General features: G+C 41.4%; 1 protein-coding gene across 1 annotated transcript; it reads left to right on the top strand.

Annotated features, from left to right (window-relative positions):
* Positions 1-4,055: 4,055 nt before the first annotated feature.
* On the top strand, positions 4,056-21,553 carry IL12B (interleukin 12B (natural killer cell stimulatory factor 2, cytotoxic lymphocyte maturation factor 2, p40)). The gene is made up of 7 exons (XM_006897049.1): positions 4,056-4,143; positions 7,158-7,433; positions 7,980-8,097; positions 10,346-10,560; positions 12,741-12,898; positions 15,222-15,353; positions 21,179-21,553. Exons 1-7 carry the CDS (start codon positions 4,056-4,058, stop codon positions 21,551-21,553), a joined length of 1,362 nt encoding a protein of 453 aa, XP_006897111.1.
* Positions 21,554-23,397: the final 1,844 nt, after the last annotated feature.

The raw sequence follows: 23,397 nt of genomic DNA, 5'->3' as shown, positions 1-23,397 counted from the left end.
TGGTAGTACACTCCTTAGTGAGTTGTGCTGCTAACCCAAAGACTCACACCTCAGGCAGTTTGAATTCTTCAGTGGCTTCATGGGCAAAAGAGAGGCAGTCTCCTCCAATGCTGTTTACAGCCTCTGAAACTCAATAGGGGGTCACTATGGGTTAGACCCAACTCAAGGGCACTGGGTAACAGAGTAAAATCATAATAGTCATGAGTTAAATGTTTGTATAAGTGAGTTTGTTAAAGTAAGTGGGATTTGCCTCCTAAAGTATTGGAAACTTTAAAAAATTAATTTGGAGGGGGGGGTGAGGGAAATTGAAAGAATTTGTTCAAATTTGTATTCAAATTTTGTAAATAAACTAGTAGAAAATTCTAAAAAAATAATGAATTTACTAACTATCCTGTATGCCTTAGAAAACTGAGTTTGCCATCATGCTCCTAATTAAATCCTACAGAGCATCCTTGCTCCCATGTTTCTGATGGGTTGAACAGTTTTCATACCAATTAGATTGACTACAGGATTATCCCTTTGGAATGAGAGGGATTAACTAACTTTGAGCTTTTTTCCCACCTTTTTTAAGCAACTATACTTTAAAACTAATCCTTGAATCTTTTTTTAATTGTGATTTTAATGACAGTTTACAGAGAAGTTAAATTTTCATTCATTCATTATTGCACTAATCCTTGAATCTTTTGAAATCTGAGAGAAAGGGGGAGAAAGGGGAAATCTGTATTGTGTTGGTGTCTTATACTTGCCCAGGTAAGCTCTAAGCTCCAATATGAGCGCTGGTGGTCTAGTGATAAGGAGGTCTGCTACCAGCCCAAAAGCAAACAGTTTTAATCCAGCTGAGCATTCTCCTCCTGTGCGATTTACAGCCTCTGAAAAACTGCTGAAGGGTCTCTCACTCAACAGCACATAACAACAATATAATCACGTTAAAATATCACAGCAACAAAAAAGATTGTCCAACTGATGACTGTGTACAAATAAAGAATTTCAAGATATTGAAAAAAGTTTAATTAGCTTCTTAGAATCATTTTTCTACAATCTGCTTTTTTCTGATTTCTGAATGTGCATTGATCCCAGCAATAATTGAAACCCCTAGAGTTTCTAGCCTAGACTCTACTAGAGTAACAGATGTAATTTTACCAACAGAGGGTTCAATCTAGTGAGAAGGAAAAGCATCAAATAAGAAACTATATCTCAATGTTTGGTGGAGCTCCCAGTTTAAAACAAGCTTGGAAGCAGGAGTGGCATCCACTTCTGAAATAGCTTGCCTCCAGAAACCCTATGAACACAGTAAAACATTGGGAGTTATACAAGTGTTCAGGTCTATGACTCAACGACACTTAACATAAAGAGAGCTCTGTTAGCCTAGTGGATAGAAAGTTATGCTATTAAGCCAAAGGTGGGTGATTTTAATCTGCGACCCTCAGGCTGGGTTTTAAATGGTTTTGGTCAAACATTCTTCTAAGTGGCATAGCACTGGTCTATCTATTTGCTGGACAGAGAGAACTCTGATTGCTGTGATGCTAAAGTGACGCTGATGTGTCAAATGTGATAATGGTTACCCATGGTGGACAGTGTTTGGTGGAGCTTCCCAATTAAAACAAGCTTGGAAGCAGGAGTGGCATCCTATTCCAAAATAGCTTGCCTCTGGAAACTATGAATGTAGAGAAACAATGAAAGATATACAAGTGTTCAGGTCTTTTGTTCTTAGGGTCACTATGAGTCTTCTATGACTCAATAGCACTTCACAATAAACAACAACAACCTTGTACTGTAGTAAGTGCTGTGAAAGGAGAAATGGAATCTGTGAGAGAAAACACTTAAGGTTCTGAATTACCATAAGGAACACTGGTGGCACAATGTGTAAACATTCATCTGCTAGCTAAAAGGTCAGCTGTTCTAAACACTCCTCAGAAGAAAGTTGTAGCAGTCGGCTTCCACAAAGATTTACAGTCTTGGAAAGCATATGGGGGTGTTCTACTAAGTCGGAACAGACTCCACAACAGTAGATTTGAGTTTGGTTAACTCAATCTGAGAATTATCTCCTTGGCTCTTCACCTCAGGACATCTATTTTATAGGTTAAGAGTGAGAGGATTAGAGTCTTATCCAGGGTCACACACCTAATAAACAGCAAAGCTGGTCTCCCTGGCCCTAGACAGTTCCATGTGCCAGTCCTAACATCTCTGACTAGATCATCTCATTGTTGTTGTTGTTGTTGATTGCCATCGAGTCAAGGTCAACTCATAGTGACTCTATTAAACAAAAGACCAAATGCCTTCTCATAGCTATCGAATATAATACTTTTTTCAAATTATAAAGCTTGCTTAATATCAAAACAAACAAAACTTGGAAAAGAGATGTTCACTCAAGTGTCACTTCCCATGTTGGCATTAACATTAGAAAGCCTTTACACACATTAAAGTCCCTGTATCCCTTAAGTGAGGGTTTCAGATGTTTAGGGGGGAAGAAATGACATTTTATAGAGAGAAAAACACACAAAACTGAACCCTCGAGACTCTCAAACTTACTATGTAAAATGAAATGTCGGATGAGGGGATACTATTGTGGGGTCAGCTCATCATCTAGACAGCAGTAGAGTATCCAACTGCAAATTCCATGGCTTCTCCAGAGTTTGATTAAGAGGTGTATATATACTCTCCTAACCAACAACATGCAGTGGTTCTAAAAGTAGATGTGACTTGCTTCTTACATTCACCACTGTGTTTCCTTGACTTTGGTGAGCACTCACCTGAGATTATCAAATGCATTTGGGCATAGAGACAAAGGGAAAATCCCAACATTAAGAGAATGGAAAGGAATTACCAGGAATCTCCATGGTGTCTGTTCCCAGAATACCGACATCCAGGATTGGCAGACCCATGTAATGCCAATATGTTCATGAGCATTTACCCATAACAAGGCACAGATCTTTTTTACTATCCATTGACTAGTAAAGCAGAGAATATCAATCTTTATCTCTTTCTGATTAGTTTGCATTAAATATTTTATTGATTGCCTTCTGTAATATTCCTGTGTCCTTATGTTCTTTCAAGAATGCTTTAAGATGGATATTATATGCATTTTATAGAAAAGGCTCAGAGAAAAACATGCCGAACAAACACTGCATAGTTATGGATGATAGAATCAGAATTTAAGTCATCTTTTGCCTTTCTCGAAGCCTATGAATTTACTAACTGTTGCTCTGTGCCAGTCAGAACTCTACTACGGTCACTACTAATTGACTGATAAACGTGTCTTTGAAAGCTCCAAGCTTAGAGACAAGATCACTGGGCTACATACAGAAACAAAGAGAAAACCAAGACTTCTTCAAGGGCAGAAGACCTGTTGGGCTCAGAAGGTTTATATCTGATTAAACTTTCCAGTTCGTTAGCCCTGGGTGTTGCACACATACACTGCCTAGTGAGTGATTCAGACATGTGGTTTATTTCCCCAGGAAAGTGTTAACATTTATCACACTGACTTAATAAATATTTGTTGAATGAGTGTGTTTATTCCTAGAAGGTAAGATCCAGATAAAACTCTTTTCACTTCCAGCTCTCCCTAGCCCAGCACCCTTTACATGTTGTTGTTGTTGTTATGTGCCGTCGGGTCGCTTGCAACTCACAGCGACCCTATGTACAACATAGTAACTCCTAAATAAATAAACACTTAAGGCTGACCCAGACAAGTTGTGCTCCTTCCCTAAGTCTTTGGTTTTTTATCTAAATAATAGGACGACTGCACCAGGCAGCTATGCCTATGCGCCACATATTCTATGATTCTTTGTCTGGAGATGTTCTTACCCAAAGACCGGTGTGTAGGGCTGCAGTATTAATTTGACTTTTCAGAGAAGAAATAAAGGAAATAACAATGCAATGTGCATAAAAAGTAAAAATAGTTCCCAAAGGTAACTGAATAATTATTGGCATTCTTTGTTCTTTTGTTTCATTCTCCTCTTCTCCCTTCATATTTCTGACCACCTCCCCTTCCCTTTCCTTCCTTTTTTCTTCCCTCTCCCGCTGTTTCTCCTCCTGCTTCTCTGTCTCCTTTTCAGATGTGTCATCAGCGGTTGGTCATCTCCTGTTTTGCCCTAGTTTTGCTGGCATCTCCCCTTGTGGCCATATGGGAACTGAAGAAAGACGGTAAATCAGCTTCTTTTTATTCCTTTTGTACTTCTGGAATTCTAATTTAAGACTCTCAGGCAGTACCTGTTGGGACACCAGACTGAATGGGCAGCCACACACATGCTACATTCTCCTGTTGAGGATCAGTCTCCTGGGAAAATGGAGCATGTATTTCCTGCAAATACCTCTTACAACTGTTTGCCTTGTTTGACATTTTGTTAGCCATCTGTGTACTGTGGTATAAAAGAGTTGTGGGCTTTTCCAGTAATGCTAAAACCAGCTGTCATGTCATAAAATTCTAAAGCAGTAGATTTAAGGAAAGTGAGAACCGTGTTCTCTCATCTCCCACTCCACTACCCAGTAGACACTTTGATGATTTTCCTCTAACTAAGCATTTTGGGCAAAAGCCTAGGATTTAAGCTTACAGTGATTTGGGTCACTGTGACTCAGTTCTGTTCTGGAAATCACAGACTATATGACTTCAAGCTGCATCACCTTTACACCTGAGTTTCCACACACTGTAATCTAGGAATTATAAAATGACACCTACTCTTAGATTACTCAATGTGTCAGTGAACGCAGATGACAAGTCAGTAGATGGTGAGGTGAAAGTAAATGTTAGCTGGTATTGTCTTGACTATTAAAAAAAAGTTACAGGTGGCGGGGGAAGTCATCTCAACCTTCCAAAGTGAATACTAACATCTTCCCCATTTAAACATAATATTGAAACTTAGTATAGTTGAGTGTCTTAGCCAAGACCACTATACTTGAGTGGTATCTAGAACTAAATTTAAGTTCAGAGTTATCTAAGTTCAAAGTCAGGGCTGTTAAACACCCATATGGCATTACAACTCAAATAAGTATCAGAATCATCTGGAAACACAGATCCTTCAGTTCTATCCCCAAAGATTCTGATTCAGTTAGTCTGCCTAGGGCTCAAGAATTTCCAAGAGATGCTGCTTGCTGATTGGGTCTGATATTCATTCTTTGAGAACCATTGCACTAAAATACAGCATTTATTTAATAATTAGTACATAGATAAATGAATGAATGAGTAAATGAAGGTATCTTGTTGCTGTTGTATCTATTTCTAGTTCCTCTGCTCTATGAAGGCATCTTTGATGTTGTAAACTCTTTGGAATACTATATTAGAGTCCAGTGCAAAGCCTAGAAGTTAGAAGGCCTGAGCTGGATGCAGGTCTTTTTTGCTTCTATTTTTTCTCATATTTTTTATTTGAGGGATGATTTACAAGTCATAACTGGTTTTTCATACAATTATTCATAGCTATTTTGCTTTAAAATATTAATTGCCATTGGTTAAAATAATTAATTGTAGAATGTTTCTAACTTGATGTGGCTTTGCTTAACCCCTATATCCTTCATATAAAATAGAGTCTCGTATACTGAAGCGTCTTCTACGATTTTAAATTAACTGAATAATATACAGAGAGAATGGAAATCACTATTGATAAGTCTCCCGAAAAGAAAACAAAATCCTTAAATCCTCACGGAAAGCTGTAAACCAGTTGTTCTGTGCCACTGTCTCATCTTTTTCTCTCTGAAGAATAGCAATAGCTTACTTTAAGTTTACCAAATGTCAGGCCCTGGGCTAAATTGGTTGGGTTTTTTGTGGGGTTTTTTTTCCATTTAATCCTTAAATCCAAATCTATAAAACAAACACTGTTTTCATTTTACTGAGGAAACAGAGGTGCATGATGTTACCATTGCCTCCATGCTACCTTGCCTCCAATTCCCCAGCCTGTCCATAGGGATGAGATTCAGTCCTGGTCAAACTTTGTAATTTTAACCACCAGCTTATTCCAGTAAATGCTGTGCTCTGGTTTATTCCCTATGAAATGGAAATTGTGTTGGTGATTTCATACCATCACTAGATCTTTGGCAATGAGTTCTGTGCTGTTTACATTTTTTGGTGTATCAGATTTTTCCTCATTTGCCAACTAACCAAAAATTAATGATCATGACTAGTCAACTAAGGAGTCCATGAGCTATACACCCTTTGCTTCTCTGTTTCATACTCCTGAGTCCAAGTGGGATCCAATGCCCTGAAAACATCTCAGCAAGCATCTTTCCAAGCACGAGTTATGAGCAAGGCTATGCATAAGCAGTCAAGATGCCAGGATGTTTGTTGTTGTTGTTATGTGCCATCGAGTCGTTTCCGACTCATAGTGACCCTATGCACAACAGCCCTAAACCCTGCTCTATCCTGCGCCAACCGCACCGCCTCTGACACACCCATCCCGATTACCCCAGTCACCGAATCAATCCATCTCATAGAGGGTCTTCCCCTCCTGCGCTGTCCTTCCACCCTCCCAAGCATGATGTCCCTCTCCAAGGACCCGTCCCTCCTGGCAACATGTCCAAAGTATGTCAGACGAAGCCCCAGAATCCTTGCCTCCAAGGAGTAGCTTGGTTTAATCCTTTCCAAGACAAATCCATTTGTTTTCCTGGCAGTCCATGGTACATTCAGTACCCTTCTCCAGCACCACAGCTCAAAGGCATAAATTCTCCTTCTGTCCTCCCTAGTCATTGTCCAACTCTCTGATGCATAACAAGCGATTGCAAATACCATGGCCTGTATCAGGCGCACCTTAGTCTCCAGAGAGACACTGTTGCTCCTGAGTACTTTAGAGAGGTCCCTAACAGCAGACTTTCCCATCACGATACGCTTTTTGATTTCCTGACTGGTGGTGCCAAGAGTGTTGACTGTGGAGCCGAGCAAACTGAAGCTGTGAACACTCTCAATATCTTCGTCATCCATCCTGACGCTGCCAATTGGTCCAGTGGTGAGAATCTTTGTCTTCTTGACATTGAGCCTCAGTCCATACTGAAGGCTGCAGTCCTTGACCCTTCGCAAGTGCATGAGGTCCTCCTCAGTTTCAGCAAGCAGGGTTGTGTCATCTGCATAACGGAGATTGTTAATAGACCTTCCACCAATCCTGATACCACAATTCTCCTCATAATCCCAGAATTAATAGAATTTAAAGTCTAGTTTTCTTTTCTCTGCTCTCCAGTTTATGTTGTAGACCTGGACTGGCACCCAAATGCTTCTGGAGAAGAGGTGGTCCTCACTTGTAACACCCTTGAAGAAGATGGCATCACCTGGACCTCTGACCAGAGCAGTGAGGTCTTAGGCTCTGGCAAAACTCTGACCATCCAGGTCAAAGAGTTCTCAGATGCTGGCCGATACACCTGTCAGAAAGGAGAAAAGGTTCTAAGCCATTCACTCTTGCTGCTTCACAAAAGAGAAGATGGTGTTTGGTCCACTGATATCCTAAAGGAACAGAAAGGTAATTTCATCCCTGTAGATTGTGTCAGCGGTCTCTTTTCCTCAGTAAGTGGCACAAAGGTAAAAGCTAAACAAAGACAGGCCACAGGATAATTCATGAATTAACATAAAGTTCTTTTCTTAAGCCACCAGAAATGTCATTATCCTTTGCTTTCTTGGATAGCTTTGAGTTAGAACCCATTAAAATGTCATGTTGTGAAATGTTTGTGGTCAGTCTAGATGCTATTTCTAAGGCTTTCTTTTAAATAAAAATAATATTATCCTATGGCTAGTAGAAATTATGCAAGGTCAAAGCATAGGTGATAGCCTTGGGGAAATATTAAGAATACTTCCCTCTGACATCTATTAAAACCTATAGAATCAATATCTTATGGAGATATTCTTATCCCTAGATAAACTAACTGCTAGGGAAATAGTCTTATTTTCCAAGAAAATTAATGGAAGAACTACACATTTGTACCATTGGGTGACCTGTGATTAATTACGATCAAAATCGTTCTAAAAGACAACCTCTAAACATTGAGTTTTTATTCTTTTTCTCATCCAGAACGCAAAAATAAGACCTTTCTAAAATGTGAAGCAAAGAATTATTCAGGACATTTTACCTGCTGGTGGCTGACAGCAATCAGTGCTGATTTAGAATTTATTGTTAAAAGCAGCAGAGGGTAAGTGAAACCCACCTGGCTCTTTGACATTTTGCTAGAACTTACCATCCCATTAAAAGAAAAGGAAAGCCCATCAGTGACAACTCAAACACAGAATCTTTTCAACTCGCATCTCTTGCCCTAAATTAAGGAAAGAACATGGAGATTTAAGCCAGTTGCTTGAACAAATGTACGTATTTGGACAGGATATTATCAAGGCCTGAAAATAGCCTCGGCTTTATTGAAGCCAATTCTCATCCAAATGGCCTGGAAATGCTTTGTTAAGGCTCATAGCACCGCAGGGAGGGATAAAAAGAGAAATTGAAGTTACAAATGACTTGCCAAAATTGTACCTGTGTCAAAAATAGAAACAAGCGTTCCAGAGCTTAGATCACAGGCCCAAAAAGTCGATTCCAAAACGATGATCCCATCAGAAAATTTCCCGAGCCCTCCTCAAGTTTCTCCTGCTAATGCCACCCATCCGAAGCTAAGAGAGCAGAGCAGTTCACTGTCCACTACACGTGGGCTTTCTGTTAGAAAGCCATTTTCACAGATACAAAGCCTGTGGTTTTATCAGCTACATTCCGGAAATAGTGTAGGATAATGGAGGAAATCCTAAGGTATCGCCCTCGCTTTGGCACTATTTGGCTGGGTAAATTGATCTTTGTTTAGTTGTTGTTGGTCAGCCCCCACCTCATGCCAGCCCACTTGATAGAGAGCAGAACTGCTCTAGGGGTTAATCTTGGCTATGATCTTTAAGGAACAGAGCTCTTTCTGCTGAACCGCCTGGTGGGTCCAAACTACCAGCCATTAGGTTAGCAACCAATTGCAAACCACATGCATCACCTGCAGTCCCTAAATTTCCCTCTGGGATGTCATTTTCCATCTTCAAAATTATAACATGAAAGATAGAGGAGCAAATGTTCACTGTAATCAGGCCCTAAGTGTTGAGTGCATTTTGGGTAATTAGCAGGGGAATGGTTAAATAAAGAGAGATACATTATATTCTATGCAGGCTTTAAAATGAATAACCCAATCTATACGTTTTAACATGAAAAGCTTCTATAATACGTTCAGAAGGCAAAAATATGGTTGTAAAACAGTATGTATAATTCCAACCCACTTATGAATATAAAAATCTATATATATCTGTAGAAAGAGAGAGAGCCAGACAGATAAAATATGTGTATGTGTATATATAAATATATACATGTGGATATATGATACTTTGAATTTTCATTAGGAAAGTTCTGGAAGACTACAGCAAGTGCTATGAATAGTATTTCTGTCCGGGAAGTGAGATTTAAGATAAATACATGGATGAAAACAGTATACATACATTTACTTTTATATACATATTTATTATTTTATTTTTTAGTAATTAGAATGTACTGTTTTTAATTAAACTAAGAAACATAAATTTGAAATTTTAATAAAGATATTTAATCAAGGATTCTAAAAACCTTCCAGATTGCTCAAGGCCAGGGACATATGCATGCAGAGTTGTTTGCAAACATTTGTACCATCCGCTGAAGCTGAGCTTCATCTCCTAGGGAAGGGAGTTTATCAACCCTGGAGAGAAACCAAACCAGTTGGAGGAGTCATGGCCTCAAACAGTTGTCTTACCAGCCTCACTGGCTGCAGTCACTGCCTGTCTCATTGCCATCGAGGTGGGACCCACCCAGAGCTGACCCTGCACTGGATTTCTGAGGCTGTAAATTTTACAGGAGGAGATTGCCTATCTTTTTCCTTCGGATATGCTAGTGGATTGAAACTGCCAAAGAGGCAGCAGCTTTGGGTTAGCCCCATACTTCCCTATGAACTAGGCCACCAAAGATCCTTACCCGCAGTCACTAGGAAATCTAAATCCAAATTCACTGCCATCAAGTTGATTCCGACTCAAAGCAACCTTAGAGGACAGTGTTGACCTGTCCCAGATGGTTTATGGAAGCAGATGGTCACATCTTTCTCCCAAATAGCAGGTTTAAATTGGTTAAAAATCATGACCTTTTTGGTTAGCACCCAAATTGTTTGCCCACAGCACCATCAGGGCTCTCCACTAAAAGCTCACCCACAAATGAGTAATCAGTTACCATGCAGTTAACACCACCCAGCAGTGACTCCGTGGTTTTCAAGTCACAGAATTTTCAATGGCTGATCTTTCAGAAGCAGATGAACAGGCCTTTCTTTTGAGCCTCCTCTGAGCAGACTTGAGCCTTCAGCCTCTCAGTCAGTAGCCATTAATGTGGCATCCTTTCTTTGACTTCAGCTCCTCTGACTCCCAAGGGGTGACATGTGGGCCAGTGACATCCTCTGAAGAGGACACAAGGGACCAGAGCAGGTATAAGAAGTACGCTGTGAAGTGTCAGGAGGAGAGCGCCTGCCCAGCAGCTGAGGAGAGCCTGCCAATTGAGGTCGTGGTGGAAGCTATTCACAAGCTCAAGTATGAGAAGTACACCAACAGCTTCTTCATCCGAGACATCAGTGAGTGTGGAACAATTATATGCCCTTAGTAAGGGTCGGTGCTATTTGTCACATGTGCACGCCATGCCTCAGACACCTGATACAAAGATTTTTCTGTGTTGACTCTTTTATTCTGCACACACAAAACACACACATACATACTTGAATACAGTGAAGATACTATTATCTACATTTTACCGAGGGAAAAAAAATGAATCTTAGGAAGTTTAACCACTTGCCCCAGACAGGAGGCTCTTTGCTGCAAGTCTATTTTGCCACCAAGGTTGCTTCCCAAACTTACAATCTAAGAGCCCTTCGGGAATAATATTTATTCTGAGAACCAGGGCTTCCCTACAAACTGCAATTAATCTCAGATAGTTTCTCTTTCACAGATGTCCTATAGGACAGAGTAGAACTTTCTCAGTGGCTTTCTGAGCCTAGAAACAGACCCCCTGGGGTAATAGATTGCTTCATCTTTCTCCTGAGGAGCAGCTGCTGGGTTCAAACCACAAACATTTTGGTTGACAAGTCATGCAATGCTTAACTCACTATATATCAGGTCAGAATTTACTCAGAGGCAGCAGATTCGGTATTAGCTTCACTCTAATTTGAAGAGAGACTCTTTGCTAGAATATAAATGATTTGCTTCCCTGGATCAGTCAGCACCACAGGTGTGGCCGCTCTGCTGCACCTGAGGCACAGGGCAAAGAGGAAGTGGCTGTTCTAGGCTCAGTGCTGGTTCAACCTCTGAGCACTCTGAATGGTTTCTAGCCTGACAATCCTAATAAAAATTTAAAAAAAAATAAATTTAGAAAAGCCCAACATATACTATTTTAATTTGAATATCTATATTTTAATTGGCAGATAGTATCTTATCAGTACATTTACTATTTTCTTGATCACTGAAGGAGCATTATGAAATAAAGCATGATAGAACCACAGAATTTTCTATAGCATTTGCAGAGTGTTTGTCATTTGTAGTTGGTGGGTGGGATCTAGTTCACATAATGTGGTCAAGAAGGTGATGTTATTTAACTGACACCTAAAGAAAAGATATAGTAGTCATAGTAAGTGTAGAGGGAAGAATGTCATTTCTAAGGTGCCATGGTCTTTGTGTGGTTTGTGTTGGGTGTACTGCATCCAAACACCTTCAATGTCGCATATCCCTCCTCTAGAAGATGTGACTCCTTAGGATGGAAACTGTGATGCTCACTGCCGAATCCTCGTGTAGGGGCTGGCGCATAATGAGGTCTCGGTAACAGTTTATTGAGTGAGTGAGTGAACGAATCAGTATAGAGACAATTGATTTTAACGTCTACAGGTCTGTGCAGATGCTGTGAAAAGACAAAACAAGGGCAGTAAGTAGAGAGTCTTCTACAATTCTCAGTGATGGACTCAATCTGACCCATGGTTGGTATAAGAAGAGGGCTTGATCCCAGAGGAGGGGGGGTCCTCGATGGCATTGCCTAGAGATGAACTGCTCTGGGAATTTCTTCTGAGCACCAAGCAGAGTTGGTTCTAGAATCATAAACCATCTGATTGAGGAAAATGGTTCCCCAAAGAGAAGGCTTTTGAGTTTCTCTCCATTTTAGTAGAAGGTATAGTGATAGATGAGGGTTCTTTTGAGGGTGTGGTGTGACCTTGAAGCTCAGGTACCTTATTTTTGCCAACTCAGTTTCTTTTATTTACCTAGAGATAGTTATGGCCCAGGTCATTCAGTGACTAGACATCATGATCCCTTATTGTGCCCAGTGACACCAGAAGATGGGAAGAAGGCCCTCCCTGCCTGATGGATGGAGGGAAATGTGACACCAGCCATGGATCTAAGCAGAACAGGAACAAGAGAGGGTGGCTAGCTGGGGCATAGACAGACATAATTGGACTTTGGATGGCAAATTTTCAAAGATTACAAGTGAAGCCCTGAGGATCCTTAATTTCCTAATATTTTGGAAAGAAGGGTTCATGTATTGATCTCTTATGAGGACTTCAGGTAGTACATCTCACTGATTCCTTGCAACCACTTATGGAACAGAAACCACCTTGAATCACATTTTCCAGATAAAAATGGTGCTGAGAGAAGTTGGATGGTAATCCTATGAGCCCATGGCTGGCAAAAGGTATAGGTGGAATCAGAAGCCAGAACTGCATTACTCCAAAGCCTCACTAGAAAAATAAAGCATATTTCTCTATCTTTTCCACAGTCAAACCTGACCCACCCAAGAATCTGCAGCTGACTCGATTGACAAATTCTCGGCATGTGGAAGTCAGCTGGGAGTACCCTGACACCTGGAGCACCCCACATTCTTACTTCTCCCTGACATTCTGCCTCCAAGTACATGGCACAAACAAGAGAGAAAGGGTAAGACATGATTTGTATGTGATATAGTCTCTGGTCACCTTTATCCATCATAAAGAAGATGAATAATGACAGTAACAACTAACTTTTCTTAGCACATTTATGGCCCTAGACCTGTACTGATTTACCTAAATTATCTTTTTTTAATCCTCCTAATAACCTCACAAAGGCAGAGCATATTATTACCATCACTTGACAAAGTGAAAATATTGAGGTTCAAAGAAATTAAGTAGCTTCCCAAGGTCACTCAACTAGGAAATGATAGGACAAGAGCACAAACTCAGTCAACAGAAGGCCAAGAGCTGACATTCAGCCACTCTGCTGCTTCTGGGATAGTTATTTACGAATGCTTACTCTCAGAGTCATGGTATCTGATGTATACAGTGGGTGATAGAATGGGTAACTCAGACATTCCATATATTAACTTATTAAACAGAATGTTGGCATTTCTATGGGCTCAGACAATGCCTTTCAAACTTCCTTTCCTTATATCAAATTTCCTTTACCTCTTAAAAGTTTCCGAAGGTGTTTTCACAAAGCCCTATGCCTCCTTGGATCCCGGTTTTAAAATCACTGCATGAAAGTCCTGTGCAGCATAGCACTTAGCATGAGGCAAAAAAACCAGTAATACAGTTGGTTTGGGCTGCTGTTGTGTTGGCCCCAACTCTTGATCCAGGCAAGTAAGATCAGACTGTTTTTACCTATAAAGTCTCACTGAAATGATTTTCAAAAATAGATCACAATCTTTTCTTCCTAGCCCACTCTTATTCTAGAAGCTCGCCTGAAAGCTAATTAGCATCATAACTAACACACAAGTTTCCACTGACAGAAAGATAGTGAGGTGTTTTGCCAGAGTCAAACCCAAACCTTCTGCATGAAAGGCAAAAATTCTACCATTGAGCCACCACTGCCCTCCAGTGGTTCACTTAAAACCCTTGAGATTTTGGAAGGTGAGGGGTTTTAGCTAAACATTACTTTTCAGTGTTCCTAAGTATCTTCCTCCCTTAAAACACATAACATTAACATGCAATAGTCATTGGGTGTTTTCTTGTGGTAAAGGCATTGCTAAGGTTTCATATGAAATGCTTCATAAGTGTTTAAATTGTATACATAAGTGCTTCATAAGTATTTCATTTTTGCAACTCTATACAGAAGTTATTATCTTTATTCCCATTTTGTAAATAAATAAATTGAGACACAAAGGAGCCTAATAAATTTTCCTGAAGTCATACAACTACATCCTTTCTTCACTTCTTGACATGGTTAGGTTCCAAAGACTGAATAGTTATGCAAAAATAGAGGATGACCATATCAGATCACAAAAGGCAGGATGACTTCATTATTACATAGGGAGCACTGGTGGGAAGCAGTTTAGAGGTAAGAAATCACAATGCCAACAAAGGCAAGCAGTACAAAGCTGCTCCTCAAGAGAAATACGAGCCATCTCCCCCATTGGGATTTACTGCCTCTGAAAATCCACTAAAGGGTCAGCTATGAGTTGGTTCCAACTTAACAGTTCATAACAATAACACAGTATTACATAGGTTCCCGATGTCATCCTTCTGTAACTACCACAAGCATCACAGTCAAGCCTCCCCATAACCTTAACACCTAACACTTCACAGCGAGCATTGCACTCACCTCAGCATTTATTACTGCAGACAGGCTCAGACATATAATAGTGGGATCTTTATTATTGTCCTAAATTTAAAAATGTCAAATAATGATATAGTTGATAAGTGAGGAAGAAGTGTAACATGTAGATATGCCAGGATTTGAACTCAGATTTGTCTACTGGAAAAATCAAGGTATACTGCTTCTGAATGTCCAGGAAACAGAGCAGAGCTAGCGTGGTCCGACATCCTAGTACTAGAGTGAGTGTATCTGGGGTCTTTGGACAAGACATCTATAGTAGAAAGATGAAAGGTGGTCCAAATCCTCTCTTAACCACTAACCAGTTGTGATTGAGTCAACCATGTCGACCTCATGTGTGACAGAGTAGAAAAATACTCCATTGGATTTTCAATGACTTATTTTTGGAAGTAGGTCACCACACTTTTCTTCTGATTCTCTCGGGGACCTAAATTTTCAACTGTTGATTGAGCACGTTAACCATTTGCATCACTTACGGTGCAATAAAGAAAAGTAGAATCTGTGTTTAGCGCTTCTGCCAGTAGGTGGCAGACGTTCTACACTCGACCCTGTGAATTGCATATGTGGCTAAGACCTAGGTCTGATGGTTTGGGGAGGTTGTGCTTTGAAGAAATATGCAGGCCTTTTGACCTTGTTGCCACCAGGCATTCACAGATTACACTATCCTTTACAGAAAGAGAAACTCTGTGTGGACAAGACTTCAGCCAAAATTACCTGCCATAAGAACGCTGAGATCCAGGTGCAAGCCCGGGACCGCTACTATAGCTCCTCCTGGAGTGAATGGGCATCTACCTCCTGCAATTCGGTGAGGAGACCCGAGAAACCCAGTCTAGATCTGCTCACTAGGCGTCCCTGGGTGCTGGGTAACAGTAGGGGGCACAGCCAAAGAGCAGTGGACAAGTAGGGTGCCCTGGACACAGTGGCCAGGGTCAGATATATACAGTTGTTCATTAGCAAACTTTATTTGATGCCCATAATTGCCAGACACGGTGCTGCATAAGAATACAACAGCAAAGAGAACAGATATGAGTCTTTCTTCCTCGTTGTTGGAGCTATCAAGTCGATTTCAACTCACGGTGAATCCATGTGACAGAGAAAACTGTGTCACAGGGTTTTCTTAGCTGTGTCTTTACAGAAGCCGATCACCAGGTCTTTCTCCTACAGAGCTACTAGAAGGGTTCAAACTGCCAACTATAGCTGAGACCTGACTGTGTATGTTAGCAGGGCTTCTCAGGGAAAGGCAAACGCGAAAGAGAGAGGTGGGCAGGCCTCAGAGTGGAGGGCCTACCAACTGAATGCAGGAGTTAGAACTCTGTCCTGAGGTCCATGAGGAGCCACTGAAGGGCTTTAAGCAGGGAAGTGACATGATTAGATATTAAGAAAATTCTCAAGAGATCCTCTGGCGAACATAGTTGCAGCCAAATTCTAGGCCACAGAAAAAAAGGCCCCACTCTTGATGGCTGCTGTTGAGTAGAGTATGGATGGCTGCTGAAAGCTGTTGAATCGAGTACGACTCATAACCACTCTGAACCCTGTCCCCTGCACAGGATAAAGTTGTATGTGAAGTAAGAAGGGTTTGGGGCTGCACATCTCATTCATATTTTGATCTTCCTTTTTGTAGGTAACAAATCCAGAAAGAGTCCCTAAAGGAAAAGAGTAAGCTATCAGCCAGAATTTTTTATAAACTTCGCAGCAAAGGACAAAATACAACAATCAAAAAATCCCCCATCTAACTTGCTTTTTTTTTTTTTAAGGATAGTAATAATGTCTTCACTATGTTTTTATGGTTAAATGTTAAGTGCCCCCTGAAACAACCAGCTCATTTATTTATAGGTTTCCCTGTTCTCAGGTTGTGAATTACCTTCATGCTATATTTAAATAACTTATGTATTTATTAATTTATTACTGTTATTTAACATTTATGTGCCAAGATCCATCAAGTATTTCTCAGGACCTGAACCTGGAGGCAAGGGCTCTAATTTTCAAAATGTGAATTTAAGTGTTTTTTGGAAACTGACAACTTTTCAAATGAGGGAGGCTTCAAGTGCACCTGTTTTATGACAACCAGTAAGAACAGGATGTTCTGATGTGAGCACCAGCATATTTCAGTGATTGATGGCTACATAAGAGATACTGAAATAGAGATACTAAAATGCTTGTTTGAGGGGCGCTAGCAAAGGGGATGCTTGTTCTCAATCCACGAAGACCACCCTCCCCTTCAAATGAAGCAGAAAAAGTAATGAGAGCCACCTACTCTAGCAAATTCATTCTTTAGATGCCTGGATGTAGAAAAGAACTGAAGAATGACTGAATTTGAAACTTCTGTTTACCTGATGGTCCCCACTCCCACCTATCTGTAAGGCACAGGAAAATGACACAAAGACATCCAAGAAAGCTGAAGAACCAGTAATTTAGGAGGGAGGAAAGGTAATCCTGTGACTAAGAACATGCACTTGTCAAGATTTCTGGTTTCTTCTTAAAAGTCAGAGGAAAAAAATCAACTGAGATGCACAGGAAATGAAGAACAGCTTACTCTTCAGCCTGAGCCTAAGGGAGCCTGATGTATGAATCTAGCAGACAAGATAGACTGACGGAGGTTCTTCTCTGAAGAAGACTTTTTGTAAAATATATGCATGGGGTTTCTATTTATTTATTTATTCATGTTGACATTATTTTATACCTAATAAATTTGTAATTCTTCTTTACCATAAGAGTCTGGGCTTTCTCAGCTGACTCAGGGATCCTATTTCCAAGTTTACCAGAAATGCATTTCGTTTCAACCCTGTCATTTAAGAATTGTCCTTCCTTGAAGCAATGTCCTCCCTAGTTTTGCAAAGTTGCTCTTTCCCTTTATAGTATTTCCAAAGTCCGTGTCCTCCCTAGGATAAGCTAGAGAGAACTTGCAAGGGCACTGGATTAAAGTCCATCCTCTCCAGAGGTCAGCACTCTTGCATCTTTTGCCTTCTATCCTGGAAGCAGCTCTGCTGGCTTCCCCAGTCCAAAGCCAAGTCCACTGCAGGGTTTCCTGACCGGTCTTCCCTGAAGCAGAGAACCAATCCTTTCTTCTACAACACTAGTAGGTAAATTTGAACAACCGATCTTTTTAGGGTAGCACCTTTCTCAGCATTGGGAAATACTACTCCAACCTTGATAGCTCCAGGGGTAGTATTTATTGAAAGCATGCAGCCCTTGAGGATGGAGAGTTCCAATAAACCTGTGTTATTTACAAAGAGTTGCTGTTGTTATATGCCGCCAAGTCACCTGTGACTCATAGCTTTCAATCCTATGTATAACAGCTCTGAACCCTGTTCTGTCCTGAACCAGTCTCACTGACTCCAACACACCTACTCCTAGTGCCTCAGTTACTGTGTCAATCCATCTCATCCCGGGTCTTCCTCTCCTGCACTGTTCCTCCACCTTTCTGAGCATGATGTCCTTCTTCAAGGACCAATCTCTCCTGGCCACATGGCCAGAGTATGTGAGAAGAGCTTCAAAATCCTAGACTCCAAGGAGAAACTTGGTTTTACCCTCTCCAAGACAGACCTATATGAGTGCCCTGAAGAGTGCCTGCTCCTGAAAAAAAAAATTTTATAAGTCAAAGAAGAGTCAACTTCTGAACACAAAATGCTAGCATGCTCAGTATAATTGGGGTGCTCAGGTGAGAACTAAGAAGAATCTGTATAACCCAAGTCATCCAGGAAGGCTCAAGATGGGCACTTCAAACTTAAACAAGGGACAGGGTCTGCTAGTTCCCTGTTGATGTCTCCCATTGAAAAACCGGGAGACATCAGAGAGAATGTCAAACCTCCTGCTATCTTGAACTTCCAAGTTTGCACATCTGGCTTCCTTGTAGTTGCAGATTATCTAAAAAGGGATACTTGATCATATTCTCTATTCTAAATGTCGCCTGGCCTCCTGCTTCCTCACAGGCCCAGAGGATTGGTGGGAGGTTCCTGATATTCCTAGGCAATATTTGAAAAACACAGATCCACTTCTGACAGCATGTTGTTGTTGTTGTTGTTGATGATGTTATGTGCTGTCATATCAGAAGTAATTTCTAGCTGGCCCTCCAGTTATTTTTAGAGGTTGTAAATTCATAAATACGTAAGGGGAGATTGTCCATCTTTCTTCCAGAAAAGCTGATGGATTTCAACTTCCCGCCTTTGGGTTGGCAACACAACTCCTTACCACTAGACCACCAGAGCAGTAGGCTAATAACAACCACATGTCCTATTACGTTGTTGTTGTTAAGTGCTATCGAGTCAAATATGACCCATAGTGACCTTACGAACAACAGATCAGAGCCCTGTCCTGTCCTGTGCCATCCATCCTTACAATCTCTGACACACTTGAGTCCATTTCTGCAGGCACTGTGTCATTCTATCTGGCTGAGGGTCTTACTCTCCTTGGCCAATCCTCCTACCTTCATGTATGATGTCCCTCTGCAAGAAACAGTCTCTACAAGCAACATGCCCAAAGTATGTGTACTAATAGGATGTCTTTCTGCATTAAAACAGATGAGGAAGAGACCTGTTTAAAAAGGATATATGATTAGGGGTTATTGTCATGACAGGAGTCTAGAATGAAGGCTGCATACGGAGAGGACTTGGAGGGAGGGATTGTATAACAATGAAAGAAGTTTTCCTTTTCAAAGAGAAGAGTGAATTGGGGAGAGGGGTGGGCAGCGAGAAAAGTGCAACAACGAATGAATGGAAACCCTAAGTCTCTGTAAACTTTCATTAAAATTAATTTTTAAAACAAAAAAAAAAGTAGGTTTGTAACGAATAGTGCTAAACAGGGGGGAAAAAGTAACCAATCACATTTCATCAGCACAGAGACCTAGGAATCTTTCCAAAACATGCAGCCAGCCTAAGGCAGAGCTACAGACAGAACTTAATATTCTGGCTCCAGGTCTGGGGTTTCATTCACCTGACCTCCAATCATTTGATTAATATGGGTACAAGTAAGGCAGGATTCTTCTCTTTTGAAAAGACTCTTCAGCATAGTCCCTTTTTTTTTGTTTTGTTTTAATCTATTCACCAAAACTAAATCCACTAACAGCAAGTCGCCTTCGAGTCATAATGACCTTCCAGGACACAGAGCAAGTCCCTGGAGCTTACAAGACTGTAACTCTTCATGATCACAGACCACCACATCTTCCTTCTGCAGCGTTGCTGGTGTGTTCAAATCACCAACCTTAGGTTAGCAGCCTAGCATTTTAACCACTATGCCACCGGTGTACTTTGTTCTAGTCTTCTTCTTGTTGCTGTTATGTACATACAAGTCAGAGCAGCCCCATAGCTGAGCCACCAGCAGATTCTCAGAGACAGTAAATTGCAAGGAGGTCGAACATCTGTCTCCCACATAGCAGCTAGTGGATCTGAATAGCATGCCTTCATGGTGGCAGTACAGTCCTTACCTGTAGGCCACTGGACTACCAGAGTTATTAATTTAGACACTACAAAATGTATCAAATGTCCAAACAAAAGAGGAGCAGAAAGGGCCTTCAACCTGATCAGACCTGCTGTGTGCCTATGCGACCATGAACAGGACACTTGACACAACCTACTCCTCTAATCAATAACCTTTCCAACACTTCTCAATGCTCCTCTTCTGCACAGCCGGATCTTCTTCCAGAAAGATTGCAATCTTGAAAAAGGTATGTGGTAACTTAACTATGTCACATGGGTCACTTTGAGTTGAAAGCAACTCAGTGACAACAAAAAAGATCAATGAGCTCTGATCCTGAGAAAATGACTCATCTTTTCAAGCTTCTTTTACCTATCTGTAAAGTGAGACAACAATAATATCTACCTATTAATACAACGTAATTGTGAGCATGAAATTGAATGATTAGAAAGCACTTAGAAAAGTACCTGATCCATACGAAGTGCTCAATAATGGTTTAGAGACAGGTTTTCATCATGATGTCATTCAAATTTCAATGTAACCTCAGAGAAGCTTATATCTGGACCTTGCGCTTTTGCGCATGGGAGGAAATATGGAGAGGGAGGTAAAGGCCCTGGTGTCTGTGGAAATCACAGTGGGATGAAAGGAGTAGCCTTGTCACGAGAGAGAAAGTTTAGTGGAGAATAAAAAAAATAATTTTTGAAAATAGACCTCTCTAGTATACAACTCCTTTCTTACAAATAAAATATCATTAATAAACACATGAATTATCCAAATATTGCCTCCAGAGATTTTGCAAGCTAGTAAGAGACAGAAAGGGACAAGGGGAATGTGGTAAAGCTTGGCTGAGGAGACGGTATGTGTACCCTAAATATTTTCTTTTACAAAGGTCCCCAGCTCCCTGGAGGAGACTTTTATTCTCTTTTCATCTTTTGTACTAATTTGGCATAAATCTGGTAATTCACCTTACCTATAAATCAGACTTTTAATCATCTCTATATTATTTTAGTACGGCCCTCTTCCAGGACAGCATTTGTGAGCAAAATTTATTTGGACAAGACTTTCATAATAAACTGAGGAAATTAATTCCCTCGCTCATGCTCATAAAATGCAGAAATAAAATCGGCATTCAAGCTGAAGGAGGGAAACTGGGCTGGCATACTGAAAACCCTCCTTCTGCAGACAGCCACTCAGGGCTCATTTGCATTTACCTTCCCGCAGGCCTGGGCTGGGGCTCTGGGCGTCTGGCAGCTCTGCTCCCTCTGCGGTCGTGCGCCTCCCCGCCTGTGCCTGTCGGCGGAGCGCAGCCGTTTATGGCATGGCTGGAGGGCTCTGCTCCTGAACCTCTCCCTCTACAGCTTTTACCAAGTCCTATCTCCCCAGCCCTTAGCCCACCTGGCCCCTTCCCTGGCCATGGCTAACCTGAGCACAGGGGCATCTGGGGACCTGAACTTTCTGCCAGTAGCCTTGGGGTTTGGAGGAAAGGAAGGGGCGGGAGGGGGAAAGGAAGGGCAAGTCTTGGGAACACTCGTGTCCAGTCAGCTTCCTCCTTTCCACACCCAACACGCATACATCGGTAAAATGGAGCAAAGATGAAGCGCTTGCACTACCCTGAAGAGATGGCGAGCACAGCGAGCTGCTACAATAAGAAGGAACAACAACAAAGACCAAACCAATCAAAAAGCCTGTTGTCTTTGACCGACTGGCACTATTTTCACTCCATGTAACAAGTTGAAACTGCTTCAAGGATTTCTTGGCTGAAATCTTCATGGAAACAAATTGCCAGGCCTTTCTTCCAAGACTCTTAAAAGAGTTCCAACAGCCACCCTGTAGGACAGCATTCTAGTGCAAACCAATGCACTACCAGCGACCTTGAGTTTCAAATGTCCCATCTTCTCCGTATTAGCTATCCGAAAAGGCAATTCCTTAACCCCTTTGTGCCTTAGCTCCCTCACTCCTAAAGCAACTATGTCTTTAAAGCAAATACCTCTGCTGTTGTTGTTCTGTTCTGTTGAGTCAGAACTGAATCCTAACTGACCCTCCACCGGGCTATCAGAGGCAGTAAATGGCATGGGAGGAGACGGGCCATCTTTCTCCAGCAGGGCAGCTGGTGGATTCTAACCCTGTGACTTTGATTTGGGAGTGCAACTCCTTAATACCAACCCACCACAGCTCCCTAAATGCCTCTGCAGGGAGAGTTCTATCAAAAGGAGCTTGAATGGCACAATAGGGAGCTTTGGTGGCCTAACAGGAAGAAGTTGTGCTACAATTCTGAAGGTACAGGGCTCTAATCCATCAGCTGCTCCAGAGGAGAAGAATGGGCAATCTCCCCCCCACCCCCCACCCCCGTGTGATTAAATGTCACTGAAAGCTCTATGGAGGGTCAGTGATGGCTTGGTTCCAACTCAAGCACACAACAATGACATAATGAGTTAGTTATGTGCCCACGGCTTACTAACCAAAAGAAGGCCAGTGATTTGAGTCCACCAACTGCTGCCAAGAGAAAGACGGACTCTCTCCTTCTCCTGTACACATTTTAGGAGAAATGTTTACAGCCTTCAACACTGAACAGTCACCAGGAGTTAGAAAGCACTTGCTCGCAGCTGGTAGCAGGTTGGATTTCTTCATTTTTTCTTCTTTTTTTGTTGTATTAAATAATTATTCCCAGAACGTTGTCATAATCTCACCAATATTTTAGTACTAATAAGCTTCTCAAAATAGTTGCCTGTGTCCTCGGAACATGATGATTAGAACCTGAAAAGAATCGTTCACTCCACAGAAAAATGAGCAAGGAAAAGCAAAAGCATATACATTATCAAAAAAGAAAAGTCAGAATGGGAGCCATTGCAGTGACACAAGTCCTACAAAACTGCTTTGTGTAAATTAAAAGGGGAAAAAAACAAAGAAAAGTATCTGGAATTATCCCTGTCCTCTGGACAGTTCCATGCTAGGGTTCATGACTTGAGGAGAGTAGGTGAGATTTCAGTTCCCACTGTCCCCTTGCCATAATGAGGAATTCTGAGCAGGGCACAACCTGACCAACTAGACATGGCAGCCCTAATCATTATGAGAGTCGTTGTTGTTGTGGTTAGGTGCCTTTGAGTTGATAATGACTCAATGCAATTCTATGAACAGCAGACCTGAACCCTGTCCTATGCTGGGCCATCCTCATCATCTCTAACACGTTTGAGCCCATTGCTGCAGTCACTGTGTCAATCCATCTGGTTGAGGACCTCCCTCTCCTTCACTGACCCTCTGCCTTTCCCAGCAGATGTTCTATTCCAAGAAATAGCTCTCTCCTAGCAACATGCCTAAAGTGTATGAGATGAAGCTTTGCCATTCTTACCTCCAACGAACACTCAGGCTGCCTTTTTTCCAAGACATGCTGGTTCTCTTGGCAGTCCATGGGGCATTCAGTGCTCTTCTCCAATACTACAACC

This window comes from Elephantulus edwardii, unplaced genomic scaffold (assembly GCF_000299155.1).
Source record: "Elephantulus edwardii isolate Elephantulus edwardi_28Jun2011 unplaced genomic scaffold, EleEdw1.0 scaffold00197, whole genome shotgun sequence".
Classification (NCBI taxonomy): domain Eukaryota; kingdom Metazoa; phylum Chordata; class Mammalia; order Macroscelidea; family Macroscelididae; genus Elephantulus; species Elephantulus edwardii.
The sequence above is the reverse complement of the archived record's forward strand: the minus strand, read 5'-3'. Positions and strand labels throughout refer to the sequence as shown.